The sequence below is a fragment of the Python bivittatus genome, unplaced genomic scaffold, assembly GCF_059951505.1.
Source record: "Python bivittatus isolate LINGU-HERP-01145 unplaced genomic scaffold, Pbiv_v1 ctg000400_np1212, whole genome shotgun sequence".
Taxonomy (NCBI): domain Eukaryota; kingdom Metazoa; phylum Chordata; class Lepidosauria; order Squamata; family Pythonidae; genus Python; species Python bivittatus.
Window position 1 is genome coordinate 1,763,751 of NW_028277073.1, and position 23,566 is coordinate 1,787,316.

The window sequence follows — 23,566 nt, forward strand, 5'->3', positions numbered from 1 at the left end:
TAGTCTTTCTTACTTGCAGCGAGAAGTTGCTGCAGAGACCTCTAGAGCTGACAGAGAATGATCTGATCATGGCAAGAGATTAATGGTAATATCTCCCAACTCCAGATCATATCACCACTAAAACCAAATCTAATGTGTGATCACTGTGAGTTGACCCCATATCCACCTGATTACTATATACCACATCCTTGGTTACTATGGTGGACCATGAATTCCTAAGTTGCTTCTGAAGCTATGCCCAGAGAGATCACCCCTCCCTGCAAGTCTGGGGAACTTGACTGCCAGTCCAGCATGTCATCAAGTACCTCAGGTATGGAGGCTGCTACACAATGGAGAGGCTGGTATATTAGCAGCAATTTATATAACAGTAACTCTAAACTGTACTTTTCAACCTTTCATTATTTTCTTTAAGACAGTAAACCCATGGTCACCTTTATCCAAGGTAACTGAAAAGTCTTCAGTCTAAGAGATTGAAGGTTGATATTTCTAAAGCCATAAGCTTTTTAGAATTTATCTTGGAAAATTTTTAAACATGCTAATCTTGCATTTGAGTTCTTCTCTATAACTTGAGTGACTTAAGGTCCCAAATGCCAAACATCAACTTCCAGACTCTTTAAGAAAAAGATATATTTACAATTCATTAATTCCTGGTAGAACTTCAACCAATATAATATTTGTACAGATTACACAGGAATCCAGGACATGAGGCAAACAGACTCCTTTGTGTTCTTATACTCCAGTCAGCATTAAGGGTTGATTGTAAGATACAGGATGCATATCTAGTTGAGGAGATTCTTCTTTTGGGCAATACAATTCTTTCTACTAAATTTTGTGTAGTATCCATAATTATGTGTATAATTATAATCACATAACTACTCTCTGCTTCACTGCAGCTACCCATAGTTCTTCAAAAGCTTCTTTTGATGATGATGGTTGTAGTGTGGGAGAATTCCAATTTCTATCTATTCTCTTCCACTCCAGCCCCATTTTATAGATCTGCATTTTAAAAATGCTTTGGTTTTATAAAGCTCTACAAATATGCACACACCTGAACATGAGAACACAAGAACCCTGCACAAGGGCAAAAGAAAGATTAAAATAGCAGTCAACAGTGCAGTAAAGAAGCCTTAATAATACGGGCCTAGAAATCATTTTAATAAGAAATTCTCTCGAACAATGTGAAAATTGGGTGGGAGAGGGCAAAGACAAAAGAGAGAAATAATCACCTCTGCCCACTTTATCCTTTCAGCGGTAGCTTCTACTAGATTTTAGACTTTTAGGAAGGGTTGGGGTTTTTTGCAGAATAAATGCTCCATTGCTATGTCCAGCTAGGGCGTGTAGTCAACAATTAAAATGAGAACAATAAAACAACATGAAATAAAAAATGCAGAATAGAAAATTAGCTATTGTTCAGGCTATTCTAAAATATATATAAAATATGTCATCATTGCATAATACCATAGAAGCTAATAGTTAGAATTTCTTACAATTTTTAATGTCCTTTAAAGAATAAAATATCCTTTAGTACAACTGCTTACTTGGTTCTGTAATCAAAAACCACTTTCTAAAAGAAGCATAGCTTCTGGTTAAAAACCTTGATTTTTATCTAGAAGGACTTGAGAGGACTGCTTATCTGGCATGGATTGGAAGAGGCTTCTCTACTCTTAAACTAACAACTTGTTTATGTTTCCAATGATTCATCATTCATAAAAGATAAAATTTAAAGCACAAGGTAGAGTTATCCAGCTTGAATTCTGTAGTCTTTTTCACATACTTGACCTCTTAAATAGAGAAATACAGCATTTTGGTTCTGAATCTGAAAATGAGGTTTGGGTGTATATGCTGAACCTATCAGTACCCCTTAACAGCTGCCTCTCTCCTGGGCCCTCATGTTAGCCACGATGACACCTTCTTACTATAACAAGTGAAAAGGAAATATATCTAACTACACTGTCTTATTTTAAACGGCAACTGGAAATGTGCTGCTTTATTCTGACATTTGCAAGGAAACGTGCTTAGGTTTAAGGAGCTTTTTTATGAAGTTGTTTTAATTACTTCTTTCATCATTTTTATGAAAGCTTTAAAATAAACTGTAGATTTATCAGTTTATTTTAATTAAAGATTGTTTTGCTATTTTTTCATATGTACTGATGCCTAGTCATTGGCAGCACATGGCTGGGTTGTCTGAACTTGGAAACTAAGCAGGATGAGACCTGATTAGTAATTAGTTGGTAGGGTACAGGGAATATAAGGAACATATGCTAGTCAAAACCATCCTGGAATAAGGCAATGGCCAACCATGCTGTTGCCAAGAAAACCACATGGTTGTATTCATGTTGCCACCTGGAGTTGAGCTTCATGTTAGGGCATGTACTGGGTCCCTATGGGAAGAAGTGTGTGGGTGTATACCTTCGAGTCAGTTTTTGACTCTGGACAGGTAGTCCCTGCAGTTTTCTTGGCAAGGTTTTTTGGAAGTGGTTTGCCCTTGCCTCCTTCCTTAGGGCTGAGAGGGTATGACTGGTCCAAGGTCACCCAGCTGGCTTTGTGCCTAAGGTGGGACTAGAACTCTTGGTCTCCTGGTCTGTAGGCTGGTGCCTTCACCACTACACCAAACTGGTTCTCTGGGGAAGAAGTACAGTATAAAAATAAAACAATAATACTGCTTCTATTTTTGCTACTGAATACCACGTGATCTGTGTGACTTTACATATGAATTCAAGTTTCAGTTAACACATGGATTTTATCTATGTAATCAAAAATGCGTGATGTATCATTGCTTGTATTTTTTATGTATTCATACACTACCTTTTAGCAAATGTTAGCAACAGTGTACAACAAAATAAAATAAATATAAAGAGAAAATAAAGAAAAAGATCATAAGCAGTAAAAAAAAATTAAACAGTATTGAAACTGTTATTTTTAAAATCGGCAATTATAAACATCTAAAATGGGTAAGGAGCAATCTTAGCTCTAAGAGGATTCCACAACCTGAGAGTAATGAAGGCCTTTTTTCTGCCAAAATGTTCTTTTATGAATAGTTGTTGTCTCAAAAGAGCCTCAATTTTTAAATATCCAAGCATGTTCATAAGGAGATGGTCAGGCCATAATTCATTTAAAGTTTTAAAGTTTAAGAGCAGCACCTTGAATTGAATTTTTTTTAACAGTTTTAATGCCTCAGTTATGGGCCTCTCTGTGCTTGAGTTTTACTACTTTACTACTATTAATTTATACTGTGGTTTAAGCTGCTCAGTTGTTTCGTAAGACCAATATATAAAATAAAAAAGAGTACTCTAAAACTGAAATGAAAGCTTCTGAACCAGGGAGCCTGACTACCTTTTTGTACCAATGGACACAATTGGTGTTTTGAGAGCTTGTTGGCACTGTCACAAAATACCTTCTATGGTAGACGTGGCAAGTCCCAAAAGACCCATTGTCATAAGACAAACTAATGAGGTTGCTCCCTACCCCACCTCCAATTCTTTGGGATGTTCTGTTACTTCAGTGTATTTTTTGTCTTTTTTTTTTCTGGCTGGTGGTTATACTTCCTAAAAAAATATATTGTAGTCACCCATGTTGTTATTCTCCAAGAATGCCTAAGGATCTGTTTGGAGCCAGTGGTGTTCCTGTAAGCAAAGACATTAGAAGATGGTTTAGCATCATCCTAGTTCTCCGTATATTTTGTATTAAAAAAAAATTTTTTAATGGGTGGGCAAGGAACCTAGTAGGCACTAACTGAATGGACCCTTCGTTGCCCATTTGTTGTATTAAAGCTGTATCCTAAGAGGGGAGATGATGAATGTGAGGTGCACATACGATTCTAAGCTTTGATTTCTTAAATAAGGCATAGTGACCAAGTTCATATTTACCGTAAACAAACCATAGTTTACAGACTACTGTGGTTGGGTTCACCCTTCCTTCCTTCCTTCCTTCCTTCCTTCCTTCCTTCCTTCCTTCCTTCCTTCCTTCCTTCCTTCCTTCCTTCCTTCCTTCCTTCCTTCCTTCCTTCCTTCCTTCCTAATGTGGTTTGTTTCATTTTGGCTTAGCAGAGTGTGTAAACCCTGCTCTCTGCTTGAGAAATATGTAGTCCGTTAGAGTTGCATGGTATTTTAATATAATTTGTCTCATACCTGTTTAAATTCTTATTTTGAGCTGGAAAGGAGAAGTGCACAACTGAGCTTTGATTTTCTTACTTGGTTTAATATTGCAACATCTGCCGTGTAGAGATAATATATTTGGACTTCAGCATTCTGTTTGTGTCATTCACTGTATGTACTTTGGGACTAGATTGTGTCCTTTCAGACTGCTGACTTAGGCAACCAGATTCTATCCATCTTCTTAGAACATGGCTACTTAAAGGTGATACCCATTCTGCATAGTTGCACTAAATATATGTTACTGAATAAACAGTTTCTTTCCATTATAGGAAATAATTTTCAGTATTGAATTGCTTTAGCAGTAATGCAGTAAGTAAACAGTTGTAATTTTTGAATATACTTTTCATGTTAATTAACTTATTTATTTAAATGGTTTATATGTTCACTCATTTCACGACAAATGAGTGAGCCATGAGTATTTGGGGCACCCAGATCAGGAGTAGTTCCATCTGTAACCTTGGATGGGGTAGCACTTCCCCATTCAAGAGTTGTGTGCAATCTGGGGGTTTTTAAATCTTAAAATCTATCTCTCTAAAAGTAGCAAAATTTTGCTACATTATGTGCAAGCCTTGCCCACAAATGGTTGCAGCAGTCATTGATGTTAGGGTTTAACTTTGCTTTGTTTGTTTTACTGAATGTATTTTTTTGGTCAATGACTGAAATAAAGTTTCTAAGTTTCATCTGATTTTACAGCAGTTCTTTCCTGCTCTTCAACCCAAATTCACAGGACAAAGAGATTAGAAATGAAGAAACAAATAATCTATATAGCCCCAAACTGCAAGATACATTGACCCTTTCATGTTAAAGCAAAACAAGCTTCACTTTTGCAAAAAAAATAAAAAACAAAAACAAAACCCATAACCAAAAACATTATTTCTAACTATGTTCTAGAACAGTGTTTTTCAACCTTGGCAACTTGAAGATGTGTGAACTTCAACTCCCAGAATTCCCAGAAAGCTTGGCTGGCTGGGGAATTCTGGGAGTTGAAGTCCACACATCTTCAAGTTGCCAAGGTTGAAAAACACTGTTCTAGAAGTTTTGATTCAGTAAATAGAGCTCCATGAGGCCGTAGGTGCAGTGCCAGAAACTACGTAGTTCAGCTTTAAAGTTGAACTGCCTTTTCTCTCTCTCCTTCTCCCCCCCCCCCAGCATTATTTGTGTCTCATTCTGTGAAGGTTCATATGAAGGTCAGTTCTTAAGGTAAGACAATCCATCAGAGTAGTTGTTTTAGCTAGCACATACACTAATTTAACCATTCACTGAGGCTTAAAATACAATACCACTCTCTGAGATTAATCTAACGTTTCATCATGTATTTGACTTTCTGTTCAATCTGAGATGCTAAAAATTCTTTCAAAATCTGAGAAATTTTAAGAACACAGTGAATTAATTCATTTCTAGACAATATACAAATTTCTTAATTAATATGATACTGTTGAATTTGTTTGTCTGCCAACAGATTTAAATACTTTTAACAGAGTAATTCTGGTCTACAAATAAGTAGACTTTTCAGTCTACATATTGCTAAATAAAACATAATAATTGCTTAAAATTAACCCTGTACAATTAAGTACTTGAAGCTTCCATGAATTAATATATTAAATAATACTGTGCAGCTTTTAAGATTTTGGTGCACATATAGAAGGGTTTTAAATTCAGATTCCATATATGATATTTTCCTGTTCATTTTTAATTTATTTTTTATCTGGTAACATATTAATATAGACTGTCTTGCAATAATAAGGGAAACTGAGATTAAGAGTACTTCTGGCTAGGAAAATGATGGAAAGTGATTTGAATTGCTATTATATATCTGGAAGCAGGATCACCGGGTCACCTGTATTTAGGGGTTTGTTATCAATTTTATAGTTTCAGATCCCCTTTTTTAAAGAAAGAAAAATAGTAATGATATGGAAAATTTGTCAATCAGAGAATGGACCGTTCCAGAGAAATCTGGAATGGTCCATTCTTCCTCCAAACCATCCTTTTGAAAGGGTGATTTGACTGTCTCTGGAAGTAAATCTGCTGAATCAAAAGCAATTTGGGGTGTTCCTGGCATGGCAATTCAGGTAAAGCAGGCTTAGTCAAACCACCCTCTGAATACCTGAAACCACCTTTGGAGGATTTGCTTTTGGAAACCATTCCTGGAACAGCATGATCTAGATAAGATTCAGTGTATTCCAGAGGGGAAATAGAATGAGCCGTTCATGAGTCATTAAGTTTTGCATTTAACTAGTTCAGTTAATTGTGGTTGTCTCTTTGAATAAGACCTTGGATTTCAGCATGTGTTTATTGCAGAAAGGGTGATTGGAAACAGATTGGGCTTTCTGCTTCAATGTTTGATGTTCATAAGCAGGCTGTTCTTTTTCCTCCCGGTCCGCTGCTGCTGCTGCTTTTCCCTTCTTTTTCTGAATGTCTATCAATTTTATAGTATATAGAGGATAAGTGAAAGCCAGTCTCCCTGAGAATACTGACACTTGGTTTGTCCGGTCAGAAATTATCTACAAACCTAACTTCCTAGTAACTCTTGACAAAATTATAAGGGTACAAACAATCTGGTTTTTTACTGGTTATGCCTTTATATGAATGGGAATTTGGAAAAGGCTCCTTTAGGAAATAAAAGCTCAATTCCAACTATTGAAGTTCCTCAGCATGAGGTCACCTTATGTAATGGTATGTGGGAATGACCTTGGGAGACCGGGTGAAGAGATGCTGCCTAGGGAATGTTCTTTTAAGAGGGAGCATAGCCCGCAGCTGCATAGTGGGCAGAGCAAGAAGCTCAGAAGAGATTCTCCCTAATTTCTCAGGGGTAAAGGAGATGGTGGGAGAATTGTACTTTCAGACTTGCAATTCTGTTAATGTAGCCTTACAATAAAGTACAACTAGCTCACCTGGTTGTGTTTCCTGTCTGGACTACCTGGGAAGGCTGACACCTTATCAGATGGTTTGTGGGGCTTAGCAGCCTAGCTGATCCCATAGAATGAAAGGTTGGGAGTTTCAGTCTCCTAGAAGCTCTCTGGGTCTGTAGAGCTCTGCCTCTTAGCATGCAGATTGGTAATTCTTGCTGCCATCACCTATCTTCTAGGAGGTGCCTTTACCTGGCATCCTTCCCCTTAACCCTAGCATGTGAGTCTCCACAATCCATGGCCTTATTGGAAAGTAAGAGGAAAAAAATGAAATACAGTGGTACCTTGGGATACGAACGTCTCTACTAACGAACTTTTTGGGTTACGACAAGCTCCGGCCACAAAAATTTACCTCGATGTGCGAACTCCGCCTCGGGGTATGGTCATTTTTCCGCTCTGACACATGGTCCGCGGCCATTTTTCCACCCCTGACACGTGGTCCGCGGCTGTTTTCCCGCCGCACCGCGCCCGGGCATTCTCGTGCCACGCCGCACCCGGCCATTCTCCCGCTGTGCTGCGCCCGGGCGTTCTCCCGCCACGCCGCGCCTGGCCTTTTTCCTGCCGTGCTGCGCGGCGCCCGGCCGTTCTCCTGCCCCTGACGCATGGTCCGTGGACGCCAGAACGGATTAACGGTAATTACATTGAACCTTATGAGAAAATTTGCTTCGGGGTGTGACCAAATTCGGAGGGCAGAACGGATTAACCAGATTTACATTGAACCCTATGGGGAAATTTGTGTTGGGTTAGGACCAACTCGGGATACGCCCAGAGTCATGGAACACATTAAGTTCGTATTCCGAGGTACCACTGTAAATTCTACAGCTGCACTTGTTAGGACTGTACAATGAAGTATACACTAGGGAACTCATCTCCTCTCTCCTTTGGAGCTAGATTCATCTCACAAGCTATAAAGGATATTACTGTACATTACTTTTTAATACGTTAAAGCAATCTTTTGTTGCTTTAGGTAGTCACATGTAAAATGATCAGTGTTGGAACTAAACCTGAGTTGCTACAAAAATCATGAAAGTATCTTAAAGGACTCTCCCATAGAGAAGTACATAGGAGGATAGAAGCTTGAGGTGGATTCACTTCTAACTTAGAGGAAACTGTTTAAAGAGGTTCCAAGTTACATAAAAACATAGTTTACTGAGCATTTGCAGAGAACATAAATTCAAGAGACAAGCATAAAGCACAATGCAAAACAGACAAATCAAAGATCACACTCTAACACAGTACTTAGTTAACTTCTATCGTACTTCTCTAGAGAATAAATGAGATGAAATAGATGTTACCCTTGTGTCGATATACCGCCTGGAAAATACTTCTCCAGGCAAATTCCAGCTTAAATCTGAGGATGGAGCAGAATCTTGGCTCTCCGTTTGCCCTCCTGCTTGAGACACCTTGCTCTTTTTTTCCTGGAGTTTTCCACAAGAACAGAAGCTCTTATTCCTGAATAGGACAGGGATGGGAGGAGTCTCTTCCTGCCTACATGAGCAGGAGTATACCACATTCAGGAAGCTCTTTTGCTAGAAACGTTTTTATGCAGATGCTGCTGCCATTATATCTCAAACTCCAGTTAGACTCAAAAGAGATCATTCATCTGGTATAGTGAGCAAAACAGGTTCATGCTCACTTATAAAAAATCCCAAATCTTGGCTTTTGAGAAAAGAGCAAAACAGAAAACATGGATTACAGAGGAAAATAAGATTGAGCAAGTTTACACCATTAACTATCTTGGAATGGTTTTTGACACCAAAAGATTATAGAAAGTGCATCATGATTATGACTCTCAGGCAGCTTTAGAATCATCTGCCGCCATCAGGCACTTCATTTTTGCTAAGGGTGAAATTAGTTCCTGCTGCTCTTTAAAGCCAAAACTACTCAGATCTTCCCTGGATAACATGTGGGAATCTGCCATGAAGAAGACCATGGAAGTGGTGCAAATGAATTTTTTGAGAGCTATTCTTGCTACCTGAAGACATGTAGCTAATGCCACTCTCAATCTTCAGGCAGGAATGCCTAAAATAGAGATTATAGCCTAGACCATGATGATCAGTTATTGGCTAAATACCCAGTTCTTCCCCACTGGATCTTTGTATTGGTGGAGGACCATTCCCCCAGCTGGGGGGATGCTATGGAGTCCAGGCTTCCCAGATGTGTTCTTTTTTACCCTTTGTTCTGAAAAGGTAATCCTTTCTCAAAGGATGGGTGATAATGGAGTAGCATCTGGAAGTCAGTAGGATGCCACATAACAGCAGAACCTGAATTTCAGGCTGAACTTGGGTGCCAGCCAAATATCTAACAACTTTTACCTTCCCCAGGTTGAGTAATAACATATTAAGACATACATGAAAGAAATTATCATCATCAGTTCTACTAGGTAAATATTCCATAACCCCCTACCTTATGAAGTTTCCCCTTGTGGTTTAAAGCAGATTGAGGTTATTGCCCATATAGTACTGTACCATAATTTCTACAAAGAAATATGGAATTTCATTTCTTTGATAGTATCCAGGATGAATAGACCTTTACTACATAAAGCTCCTATTCTCTGATTCCAACACTGGCATTACTAGCACTGTGTCTGAGTTCTGCGTTGTTGCTGTTAAAACATGTCATCAAATACTACACGTATCCCTGATTATTTTGTTTTTATATGGCTTTATGTTTTTGATTATTGATCGTAATAATAAGTGTGTGTAGTAATAATAAAGTGTGTGATATTGTATCACAATGTCTGTCTGTTTGTATGTGTATCTGTGTTTAGTAAATAACTAAATCTTGTGAATGCCAAGGGAAAATAGAAAACTGGCAGACCACAGGATGATGCTGGTCTACTTCTATTTAGAGACAACACTATGATAAGGAAATTCTAAATAGCAAAAATACACGATTGAGCTCATACATAGAACATTCTACTAAAGAGAAATGTTAGACTTTAAACATACAAAATAAAAATTAATCTTGTGCAGTAATTCTAGTTATATATTATTTTACCTATCTTGTCAAAGATAACCATTACCCTCTCTCTCAATTCTGGACTTCCCACCAGATCCCTGAAGATTTCACTCAGTTCTGAGGCTGCTGGGCTGATGGAATTATTCCCATTTTCTTTTCTTAGCTTCTCTTCTGCTTCTCTCCTGTTTTTCTCTCCAAGGGAAATGTGGGGTGGAGGCTGCCTGCCTCTCCACTGCACAGTGAAGTGGTGCCCCTGGCAGATCAGGTTGTGTCATAAGCAGCAATAACAGAAGTGGCTTGCCATTGCCTTCTTCCAGGATTTTTTTTTAGATGTCCCAATCTAACCCACAGTCCTGATATTCCCTGGAGTTTCCTATTGAAGCAGTAACCAAGCTGACCCTGTTTAGCTTATGAACCCAAAAAAGGTCAGCAAGATGCTGCCATCTGCAGAGAACCTATATATGCTTTTTTAATATTTTCTAATTGAAAATAAAATGAAGTTTACCTAGCATTTTATTTAGTCTGTGTTTCCATACATGCTAGGTGTGGTGTTCTCACTGCCTGTATTCAGAAAATTAAGGTTGATCAATCATATCTTGGCCTATACTTTTTTCAATAGGCAGCTTTTCTTAGCTTATTTATTTATTTGATTTACATACATTTTTTTTTCAATCAAGGCAACTAACAGCAATCAAAGTAGAGATTTTTTTTTTATTGAAATATAAGTGAGAATTAAGTTTGAATCCTGGCTGTTCTTTGTTATCTTTGAAAACCTTTAAAAGATAGGAATCCTGGCTATTCTATAGGCAGAGAAAGTGGGGACATCTTCAAGGGCTTCTCCTGCAGAGCTTAGTCTGGACAGGATAAGCAGATTATAAGGTAGCAGTTGTCAGTCAGAGCAGATCTTACAACATGGGCATTATATGATTGTTGTATCTTGCACCAATTCACAGTCTTGTGCAGTTATTAATTTATTTGCTTGCTTGCTTAAAGTGGACAACTCCAGTTGTAAAACTTCTGGCAGAAGAACCAGTCTTATCTTGGTCTGGTTTACTGTGAATGAGTTGCTCACAATATTTATTTGGCTAATTTGAGACACAGTGCTAAGCAATAATTTAAACTATACTGTGTACTAAAATGCCTGGTTTGTTGTATCTCTTACAAGCCAGGATTAGAAGCTAGGATTTGTCTTTTGGTTTACAAATCCTGGCCCTGTTTTGGACAATATGGTAAGCTTTTAGTTCCAGGCTGGATTTTCCTATTTTCAGCAGGGGACAAGTAAGCATGCTTTAGATGTAGCTCATTCACAGGATATTTGGTTATCCATTAGGTTACATAGAATTTTACATACATAGATTTTTAAAAATTCTTAGTTGATAGCTGCTTAATAGTTTATTTTGTACCTTTCCTTTTTTTCAGTGACCTCAGTGATTGCTCCCAGTTGGCAAACTTCTGTCAGTATGTGAAGAAATGCAAACATTGTCATCTCAGGCTTAATCAGATTAAAATTAACAAAAAATAACTCTACTTCTCTCCTTAATAGGGGTAAAACCTAGAAAATCATGGCCAGCTTTGTTTATTTTGTGTCACTGGCCCTTGACTCCCCCAGAACAATCAAGTACAGTGCTCCCTCGGTTCACGAACTTAATTCATTCCATGATTCTGGTCGTGAACCGAAATGGTCACGAACCGAATCAAATTTCCCCATAAGGTTCAATGTAAGTAAGGTTAATCTGTTCTGGCCCCTACGAACGTGGTTGCCAACCGAATCAAATTTTCCCATAAGGTTCAGTGTAAGTAAGGTTAATCCGTTCTGAACCATACTGTATGTATTTTTTTTTAACCACAAAAATATGAAACAAAGTACAGTACAGTACAGTATGAAGAGAGTGAACACGAACCTTGCTTGAGGCGACACCAAAAAGCTTCACAGCAAGTGTCTATCTGAGACTGCGATCTAGCCGAGAGGAAGCCACGACCACGTGTCAGAGCAGGGAAGATGGCCACAGGTTGTGTTTGTCACCCGATGTGGAGTTCGCAAATGGAAGCAAAATTTTGCGAACGCTGCTGTTCACAAACTGAATTGTTCGTGAACAGAAGCATTCGTGAACCGAGGTATTACTGTACAGTCCCTGCTGACAAAAGCTCAGAGTCCTGCTCGAATCAGCCCACAAAGTTATAAGGCAAGAGTAGCAAGGAGAGGAGAGGAGAGGAGAGAGGGGCAAAGAAACCATGATCATCAGACATTGGCTTAATATGAAGCATGTTGTAGCATGTTTGAACACAGCAGTTGTTTTGATTAAAAAATAGAAAATTGTGCCTAGTATTTTTGTATTACATTTCCAGTTTTCCATTAAAACTAGGTCTAGAAGATAGACATCAGTAATACTAAGTTTCCTGAAAGGAAAAAGACCACATTATATGTCAAACAATTGGATTTGGATTTGTCCCCAAAATGTTTGTGGCTCATTTAATCAGTGAGGTTTGTATTTGGAAAAGGATATCATTAAGTTTTTTTATATTAAATACTGCTAGATTATCTGCTTTGAAAAATTGGGGCATTTGTTTGCAAATATTGTCATTGTAAGGAAAGTGATGGGATAGGTGACATTTTCTACTTATTAATATATAGATCTAGATGTATTTGAGCAGTAGGCTGAAATGAACAGATGAAATTTAACAGACAAATGTAAGATTTTGCCACTCAAAGGGAGCCCATTATATCCCTGCAGCTTGCAAGGTTTTCCAAGCTAAGGCAGTCCCTCAGCTTCTTTATGACTCCCAAATTTGCTCTTTTGCAAAGCTTAACATTCTTGAAACTATTCAAAATAAGTTTATTAGCGCCATACTGTTGTTTCCAAAAAGTATCAAAAATGCTATCTTACGTGGGGAGATAGGTATAGTTTCGCTGGATGCTAGAGCATGGTTTCTTCTTATAACCTTTTGGCTGAAGTTAATCCTACTTCCGATAGGTTTGGCCCGATTAGTACTTAGAGATCATTTTAAATAATCATGGCTTAAAAAAGCCCTAGATAAAATTCATTTACTGGGCTTCTCTATGGAAAGTCTATGCTCATTAGGTTTTGATAATGCTAGAACTGCCCTCAAACAATGTATTTGGGATATAGATCTCCAAACAAATTTAAGCAAGGTGTCACACCCCATTATTTATCATATTCTGAAAGGGATCACTCCAGCCTCTTATTTATCATCCATCATGATTCTGAAATTTTGTAAAGCTTTCACTTTAGCCAAGCTGGATACATTGCCCTCAGCAGTCCTTTTTGGGCATTTTAAGGGTACTCCCATGTCTCTCCAGTTAGGTCCATGTGGTGATAGCCCAGTAGAAACTCTAAGCCATGTGCTACTTTGCTGTTCCCTATATAAGGACTCTAGGCAGACCTTCATTTATTTGATCTTGAAGAAATTTCCGGGCAGGGAACATGATTACTGTTACTTCTTTTGGACAAGGACTCAAAAATATCCTCACAAGTTGCCCAGTTTTGTGCTACCATCTGTATGCTACGTCACATCATTAAGTTTGGATAGTCATTTATTCATGACTTTTTATAATACTATATTATATTATACTATATTATATGTTCTTTCTTATCTTAGATCCTATTACACTTCGTTTTTTCTGTTTGATATATATATATATATATATATATATATATGTAGAGAGAGAGAGAGATTGATTGATTGATTGATTGATTGATGTAACAGTTCTGCTATTAGATACTTTACTGTATCTGGCCTTATGGCTGTAATAAACTGATTTGATTTATGAAGACAAATATGAAGTTTGGGGAGAAAAAAATGAAAGAAATACAGGATGGGGGAGACTTAGTTTGGCAGTAATACATGTGAAATGAAGTACATGTTCTAGTAGGCCACAAACTGAACATGAGCCAACAGTGTGATGCAACTGCTAAAAAAGCAAATGCTACTTTGGGATGTGTTAACAGGAACTTAGAGTCCCAATCACAGAAAGTAATTGCCCTCTACTCTCCAGCCCTCCCCCTCCCCCAAATGCTGTGTTAAGTTCTGGATGCCGCAGTCTACAAAAGTGACCGATTGGACTGAATTCAGAGGAGGGCTACGATGGCGGTGTGGGAATTGTTAAAGGAACCAGGTATACTTAGTTTGGAGAACAGAAGACTGAGGAGAGAGATGAGCAATCTTCACATGTCCTCCGGGTTATTATATAGAAAAGGAAGTGGGCTTGTGGTTTGTTGTCCTCAGAGGGCAGGACCAAAACCAGTGAATTGAAACCGCAGGGAAATAGAATCATATTAGATATTTCAAGGCTGTTAATGAGAGTTGCCAACCGGTGGAATGGGTCACCTCACGAAGTGGCATATTTCCCTTCACTGGAAGTCTTCAGATAGAGGCTAGAATGTCTGAAGTATTTCAGCAGATCCTACATTAAGCAAGGGTTGGACTAGATGGTTTCTGAGGTCTAAGAAACTTCTAAGATTCTATAATTCTCTGATTCTGTTAAACGACTTAACTGGTAGTAGCGCAACAGTTGCCCCTTGTCTAAATATGTCAGCAGGATTTGATCAGACTACTAGAACTACTTCAATAGAAGGACAGATGGTTGAAGTTCTCTTATTTTTTCTGCCATTGTTTGCAGAATTGCATTGTTTACTTATAGTTTGTATTTTTGTAGAGTGCCTAAAAAAACAGCACCTACTAATTTAATTTGTTAAAATATATAGATTCATTTTCTTATCCATAGATTGAAACTAAAATGGTTGTCCTGCATTTTTCATTCTTAGGTGCGGTGGATGATGTATTGGATTGTATTTGCGCTTTATACGGTTACTGAAACAGTAGCTGACCTCCTGATCTCTTGGTAAGATCTGTGTGTTTGCAAAGCATGATGATTTATTCATGTTTTCATGTATCGCAGTATTCATTATAGGTACTTGATACTGTTAAAAGGCCTCTAGCCTGATTCTAGGGAAGGTAGATTTACAAGAATACTATTCATATGTAGATAAAATGTATATCTAAAATATGTGAAAAGTTAATTTCCTAAAAAACTTCCCCTGAACCTAGATTAATCAAAAGGAATGTGCCTATTTCTTTGTATCATGTAACCACATTATGAATTCTATGTTATACTTTACAGGTTTCCACTGTACTATGAACTGAAGATTGCTTTTGTTGTTTGGTTGTTGTCTCCATATACAAGAGGGGCAAGTTTAATATATAGGAAGTTTCTTCATCCTCTTCTCTCTTCCAAAGAAAGGGTAAGCCTTCCTCCTGTTGTAGAGCAAAGATTATTTATTTTAATATTTTTTAAAAAAATGAATTTGCATTAAGTGGTAGTGGGGATGAAGAATTACATTACTACCTTGTGCTTAATGGCAAGATAAGATAATGTTATGGATTGCCAAGATGAGATTAAATTAATGTCTGTACTACACATATTTGTCCTCCTAGGAGATTGATGAGTGTATTGTGCAAGCCAAAGAACATGCTTATGAAACCATGGTGAACTTTGGTAAACAAGGCTTGAACTTAGCTGCTACTGCTGCAGTGACTGCAGCTGTAAAGGTAAATAGTATTGCATGTTATGTATTTACTTAGCATAAAATGGGTGAATGGGGATGTGTCTACAAAAAGGTATAAAATGAAAACCTGGATTACCTTTTTCTAATAGCATGTTCTAAAAAGTATGTTCTCTCAAACAGGAGTTGACTTTTAAACAGTGAAGATGACTCTTTTTTCTCTCTTGTTGCTTTTTCTTGTTGGTAATCACATTTCACAGGATTTCTGACCTCTTTCTGCTGTTCTCCTTCAATCAAGTTGAGGTAAATGCTCATGGAAGATTAAAGCATGAAACAGTGCTACAGTATGGTTGAGTGGGATATTAATATGATTCCCTGCTGAATTCATACTTGTGAGAAGAAAATCAAAATAGTGAACTTGAATATAACTGCTGCTGCTGCTGCTTATGGCTCTCTGTTATTAGAAAGCCAAATTGGGCTTTTCACATGGATTCAGACATGCTGCTATCTGTAATTTGCCTAAAATGCTAAGTGCCTCCATTTTTACATTCACAGTAGCTATTGAGTATAATGAATTCACAGTGACAAAACATTATAAAAGGGAAGCTGCATGTGCATATGCTTGATATAATAATTTTGAATGGAAAATACAGCTTGTTTCACAACTAGAATTTGTACCTGAGAGCAGAGTATATACATCATCATCAGGGCCACCCTTCATCATTGATGCACTTAGAACAAGACTAGGGAGTGGGCTAATTGATCCAGGGGTCAGTAGGAGCTGACAAGCAGTTCCTACAAAGAAGTAGTGATGGCCTTAGTCGGTGTACAATGTAACATTTGTAGAAATGTAGCTGGTTTGTGATTATTGAGAGCATCAGTGGTTTAATAGGCCACTCGAGCCCCCAGGATAGCATTGTTTATTGAGCTACCAGCTGCTTATTCCTAGGAAGTCTCTTCTGAAGAATACTCTGCAGAATTTGTCTAAGGTAGAAAAGGCAGTGGGAAAAATGGAGCTAGGCATGTAAGTTGTGCAATTAAACTTCCAGGTTTTCTGAAATAACAGTTCAGATGTCTACTTTTCTTCAAATAAAATTATTCTAAATACTAAAGTGAACATCCGATCAATGAAGCCATGCTTTTCCCTATAACACGCTAACATTATTCTCAATTCTTCAGAATTCTGTTTATTATGAACAAACATGCTTACACGTGTTGTCTGATGGCTTTTGCTTCTAGTGGAGACTGGTAACAAACAAGCTGCTGAGCAAGTTACTTTCTCTTAAACAAGAACCATGAATCAGGATTGTTTATGGCTTTAAACAGGGTTGTTGATAGAAAAAGCCAAAGAGTCTAATTCTGATCAGATCACAAACAGTTTTCCAGTTGTTTAGCTACCTTTAATGGTAGAAGGAATGATTCTATCTTGCTTGTCCATCTTATGTCAGATTTTCAGCAATTCAGTTTATTGGGAGCATTTCCATTATGAAAAATTCCAATTTTGTAATGCCAAAATATTCCATGCTGTTACTCATGCTGACCAAGCCCATATTTATTCATTTTTACCCTATTTTCCTCAAGGTGAAAGTGTGAAATTTGATTTTTAATAAGTATCTCAGCAAAGATACTTTGGCTTAGGTCACAGGTCACAGAAGGACCTGATTGTACAGGCCCAAAGGGCCCCTAGGAATGAAGATAAATCTGAGTAGTCCATGACTTATTCTCACTGCCTTTTTTGCAGTCATCAGAACACTCACTATAGTAACAGCAGTTCTGCTATTCATCTGCTGCTATTCATGTCACCATCTGAATCTGTTAACTTCTTACAAATTAGAGCTGATAAAATAACATGACCCCAGCATTCCTGCAATTATAGGTAAACCTATAGGCAAGAATTCTAACCTTGCTAACCTATGATCACACCAACCCTTTCCTGAATGTCTTGAATCTTAACTTACTGAAATTAAGGCAGGATCTTCTGGATGCTCAAACTATGTGGCTTGTTTATGGCTTCCAGTGGTGCTATGCCTGCTGTGGAAATACTTCATTTCCTCTGCTTCAAACAATGTGTCCTCCAGAGATTAGGGCTGTCAAAACAACTTCTCATCTTGCTTTCTTACAAAATACTTTCAATTTGTGCATGTTTACCTAATAATTACAAATGCTAATATGTAGCTTTTTACTCAAGAACAAAGGTGGTGTGAGAATCAGCATTTGTGCCATGGTTTGGAGCTATATTTAGATAAACATATACCTCTAATTAGTACTATTATTTAGACATTTAGAAAAGGCAAAAATCTAAATCAGTCCATTCAGCCTTTCACGTCAGGGATTATGTTAAACCAGATTTCTTCCAGACATAATTGAGAAGATAGCTAATAGTATTAGTGAATGAATTAATGAAGGCAAGCTTTTGATATGGCACTTAGACTTTACAGAATGGACATTGAAAAATGCATAATTTGAATAAGCCTCAAATTATACACTAAATTATATTGATGGGAACGGACATTTGCAAACAAGTTTATAATTTTGTATCATCCCAGGACATACCGCAATATTTTTATCAGTTTTATGCTAGTCATGGAATCTTTTTTTACTTTGCAATAGAATCTTCCTATCTAGAAAATGTACGTGGGACTGCATTATTAGTCATTCTCTCACATTTGGGAAAAAACAGTTCATTTTTAAATTGTACATTAGATACAGAACATAAATTTCACAATGCAAATTGATTAAGCAATCAGGTGTGCTGAACATAGTTCTTAATCTAACGTTTGAAAAGGTTTTTCAATTGTATGCTAATGTAAGTAACTTTTGTCCTTTTGTGTGGTGTATTTTGAATTGCTATTGCAAACTGATTAATGTTTTGATAGAAGCCAAGACAAACAACACATATTATGTTTTATAAAAGTCCAATACAGTCATGTGAAAAAGTAAGTACTATACACAGATAGTCTCCAGGTTAAGGACGATCCATAGTTAAGAACGGAGCATATTATAGCAAAATTCGAGTTAAATACATAATGATTTGAGTTAAATACACAGTGGTTCGAGTTCATTACACAATACTGCTTTATACGGTATTATTCAATAATACTGTTCCAACTTACAAACAAATTCAACTTAAGGACAGGCCTTGGGAACAGAACTCATTCTTAAATTAGGGACCACTTGTATACTCGCGTATAAGCCGACCCTCAAATTTTTAACCAAAATACAATGAAAAATGTGCCACCAGCAGATAAGCTGACCTGCATTTTATCCATGGATGGGCCTATATGCAAATATATATGGGATACAGGTAGTCCTTGCTTAACATCCATTCAGTCAGTGACCATTCAAAGTTATGACAGCACTGAAAAAATGGAATTGCGACCTGTCCTCAAACTTAAGACCCTCGAGGTCATGTGATGAAAATTCGGGCCTGCCCGCATTTATGTCTGCCCACCCTTGCTACTGCCAACCCCCCCACTTCCCACAGCACTTCCTCGCCTGCCCACACTTCCTAGCACCTGCCCCAAGGGCAGGAAACCACGCTGCCACAACTCTCAAAAGAAAACACAGCCAATGTAGCTTCTCCACTTAGGCAGTGGTGGCTCGTCACTCCACAGAGGACGATTGAAAGATCACCGCCACACTGGACTAGAAAAGGTACTCCGCCTCACAGAAAGCATGGCTTGTTCGCTTTCCGAGGTAACGACATAGGTGTCTGGGACATGGCAGGAGAAGGGAGCTATTGCTCATTCATGGCCTGATGGGCAGCTGCTGTTGGCTGTGTTTCCTTTTGTGAGTAGTAGCTGTGTGGTTTCCTGCACCTTTAAAAAAAGGGGATGCATGTCCAAGTGTTAGGTTGGATGCTTCTCTCTCTCTCTCTTTTTAAATTTAAAGTTAAAGCCTTCTGCTGTAAAGCTCAGTTTACCTGGTTTCTACACCCTCCCCCTCCCCCATTTATTCTGACAAATCCTGGAAGGAGGATTAGATTACGATAAGAAAGAGAGCGGTCGGCTCACACTTACCCAGCCGGCTTCATGGCAGAGGAAGAATTTTAAATCTGGGTTTCTCCCCAGTGAACTAGAGTATGTCATTCTTAAAGCAGCTACCCAGTGCGTGGGATTTTAAGTCCCATTGTTCTCAAGCATGCTGGAAAGGAATTCTGGGGTGGCCAGGACAATCCTTTGCACTGCGCCTCACCTCATGCTGCACCTCTCCATGTGCCCCTGCTGGCCGGGACAATCCTTCGCATTGCAGATTGTCCTGCAAAGATCCTTCCTCGTTGATCCTTCATGCTAAGGATCGTCCCCGTCAGCAGCAGTGTACAGCAAGGCACAGTGCAAAGGATCGCCCTGGCTGGCAGGGCCCTGGTCCCTTTCTTTCCCAGTAGGGTGGTGGCACACACCTACCCACCCACAGTAACCCCCCCCCATCCACTTGCATATCGCCATGATGGTGAGCCCAGTGGAGAGAAGGCAGGCAAAGATATCAAGGTTAGGCAGAGGGGCAGGTGCTGCGGGCAGGTGGTAAGGAGTGGGGGGGGTGAGCAAGTGCTGTGGACGGGCAAGTAAGTGCCTTGAGCGGGCACTAGGAAGTGTGGGCAGGCAATTGAGTGTTGCAGGTGGGTGCTAAGAGGTGTGAGCAGAATAATCCTTTTTACTGCACCTTGCCATGTGTCACTCCCACTGGAATGATCCTTCACACTGTGGATTGTCTCACATCCTTCACATTACGGATCGTCCCAGCGAGCAGGGGCATGCAGTGAGGTGCAGTGCAAAGGATTGTCCTGGCCAGCAGTGGCGGGTGGGGTGGCGGGAGCAGCGGCAGATAGGCAGGTGGCCAAAAGGACAGAGATGGGGAGAAGATGGGTAAGTGAGGAGAGTTGAGACCAGAGATGGGGAGAAGATGGGATAAGTGAGGACCAAGGCTCGGGCCTGGGAGGGACCAAGCTGGGAATGGCTTGGATTGGAGTGGGTTCTCCCCTAACGACTGCAGAATTCACTTCTCGGCCACAGAGACTACCCAAACTGCCATCACTAAATGGAGTGGTCATGTGACATTCACTTAATGACCACTTAGCGACGAAGTTGTTGCTCCCAATTAGGGTTGTTAAGTAAGGACTCCCAGTATACAGGTACTTCAAAAAGTATTACTGTATATACTCACATATAAGCTCACCTGTGAATAAGCTGAACCCAATTTTGGGGGTATATTTTGGTACCTAAAATTCTCAGCTGTAAATGGTGCATGAAAATCGTTATATTATATCCTCTTTATCTGTCAATATTGTTAAAATGAAGATTAAATACCTATATGTTAAAATATGTTGAAAAAGACAAAAAATTCAATGGGGTGTGCTTATTTTCACATGATTGTATATCAACTTTGACAAAAAAGATCCAGAGGATTCCCTCCTCCCATTGAATGACATCTCGCTTTTCCTGTTCAATGTTACAGGGTCAAGGGGCAATAACAGAAAAGTTGCGGAGTTTCAGTATGCACGACCTCACGGCAATAGCAGATGACGAACCAATGGGACAAAGGCACTACCAAACTTTGCCTGCTACCAAAAAGAAAAGCAAAACCTCCACTCCCAGTGAACCCTTAGGTTGGTGTACTATTAAGCTGGACTAATTCTGATTTTGTATAAGCAGCGGTAGATGACCCTCCATTGAAGTCAGATCACCATGGACACTGATCCCTCTCTTTAAAACTTAGAAATTTGACTCTATGGGACTCGCTGCCTGAGTTTCAAAGAAAATTCCCTCAAAGACTCTTGTAAGGTAGTGCCTGCCTCCAAAACCATTAGCTTGGGGTATAGGCATGGAATTGATACCATCACTTCAAAGAGTCTTTCTAAATCAGTAATGTAATCCTAGCCCCAACTCTAAGGGAATTGGATAGAAAATTGTATCATGCATTAATTAAAAAAAAAAAAGGGGTGGAAAAGTCCTCTTTTGAGGTCAAGCCACTTTTAATGCATTCAGAATAACCAACTCTGAATAGGTGGTATGTGTCTTCCTCAATCTCGGATCCTCTACCAGAGGCCTGGGAGTTTGAGGGTTCTGCGCAGTATCTTAGCTGTTCCTAGCACTCACTCTTCTGGACAGAGAGCTCTGGTGGTGTTCCTGGGATCTGTTGGAGCCACTCTCCCAGCCTAGGAGTCACAGCCCCGAGTGCTCCTACCACCACTGGGACCACTTTGGCCTTTAATTTCCATATCCTCTCTAGTTCCTCCTTCAGGCCCTGGTACTTCTCCAGCTTCTCGTACTCCTTCTTCTTGATGTTGCTGTCACATGGCACTGCTACATCTATCACCACCGCTGTCTTCTGGTCCTGTGTACTACCACGATGTCTGGTTGATTGGCCAGTACCTGCCTGTCTGTCTGGATCTGGAAGTCCCACAGGATCTTAGCCCTGTTATTCTCCATGGCCTTCTGTGGAATCTCCCATCTGGAGGGAGGGTCTAGCCCATACATTGTGCAGATGTTCCTGTACACAGTGCCAGCTACTTGGTTGTGTTGTTCAGTGTATGCTGTTCCTGCCTGCATCTTACACCCTGCCACTATGTGTTGGACTGTCTCTGAGGTCTCTGCACAGTCTGCACCTTGAGTCCTGTCTAGTGTGGTAGACCCCTGCTTCTATGGATCTGGTGCCTAGTGCCTGTTCTTGTGCTGCTATGATCAATGCCTCCGTGCTGTCTTTTAGTCCAGCCCTTTCCAGCCACTGGTAGGATTTCCCAAAGTCAGCCACCTCAGCTGCCGATGGTACGTCCCATGCATGGTCTTGTCTTGCCATGGCACTTCCTCTGCTTGAACTTCCTCCAGTGTCTGCTGCTGCCTCAGGCATTCTCTCAACAGCTCAACTTGGGTGCCATCTTAACTGATGTACTCCTGAATGCTCTGGTTTTCATCCAGGACAGTGGCTTTGACCCTCACCAGACCCCACCTGCCCTCTCTCTGGCTGGTGTACAGTCTCGGAGTGTTGGACTTGGGGTGGAAACCGCTATACATTGTGAGGAGCTTCTGGGTCTTCACATTGGTAGTTTCCATCTCCTCCTCTGGCCAGGGCATACACATGCACACACACGTTGGTTCTTATCTCCATTCCTTCATGCATCTTTCCCATCCACTAAATTCATACAAACCAGTTTCCCCTGATTTCCATCTTAGCCAGACCACATACTATCAAAACAGGTGTGATGAAGCAGGTGTGTTTTCTGCCCTTAGTGCCTAGTGTATAGCTATCCTTTTGAGGAAAAAAACCCTCAAGCCTTGAACATTTGAATGTTCTTTTTTTAAAAGTAAATAATGATAAATCATTGGTATAACAATATTTTGCATTTGGATTTTATACCTCAGGTTATGGTATTCCAATAAAAAAAGATTCTGAAGATGATAAAACAGATGAAGAGAGGGAAGGGACATATTCAGAAGATGAGATGTTTGCTCAGAGAGGTCTCCGTCGAACACAAAGTATGAAATCTGTAAAAACGATAAAAGGACGCAAAGAGGCAAGTAAATTTGTTCTAGACAGTATGAAATGCTATAAAAAGGTGCAAATTAACAAACATTTTTAATTGAGAACATTCTAAAGTAGAAGCTTAATTTTTCTGAACCTTGATCCTGGTCTGTTCAGATTAAATAGCAAAGTCTGGTTTGGTTTAGGAAAAAAACCCCTCTTGTGTGGAGCTAGGGAGAACTGAGATTGCACAGCATTTCTTCCTGTAAAAGTAAATAAGGGTTTGTGGTTATATATGAGTGCACTCTTAAACACTATAGTATTTATATGAAGATTATTGGTGCCCATGTCATCCTGAAGAATGTCCTTCATTAGTAATGTTGCTCACTTTGCTCATATATTTTGTTTGAGGAGTTAGCAAAAAGGCTGTTAAAAGATATTTGGAAGGGGAAATGTTACAGTTAGTACTTCACCAACTCTTGCAGCATTTTTGTTTGCAATAATTTCAATGTTTTCTATCATATTACATAATTCAGTATCAATCATTTGTGATTTGGATTCATGAGTT

The 23,566-nt window shown here is 39.2% G+C and overlaps 1 protein-coding gene across 2 annotated transcripts in view; it reads left to right on the forward strand.

The window, feature by feature from the left end:
* REEP3 (receptor accessory protein 3) overlaps positions 1 to 23,566 on the forward strand; it is a 47,612-nt gene that overhangs the window by 19,591 nt on the left and 4,455 nt on the right. For both annotated transcript variants that reach the window (XM_007426881.4, XM_025165850.2), the window contains exons 3-7: positions 14,806 to 14,882; positions 15,162 to 15,282; positions 15,476 to 15,589; positions 20,995 to 21,145; positions 22,899 to 23,050. In XM_007426881.4, coding sequence (XP_007426943.1) covers positions 14,806 to 14,882; positions 15,162 to 15,282; positions 15,476 to 15,589; positions 20,995 to 21,145; positions 22,899 to 23,050 — 615 coding nt within the window. The remainder of the gene's footprint in view (positions 1 to 14,805; positions 14,883 to 15,161; positions 15,283 to 15,475; positions 15,590 to 20,994; positions 21,146 to 22,898; positions 23,051 to 23,566) is intronic.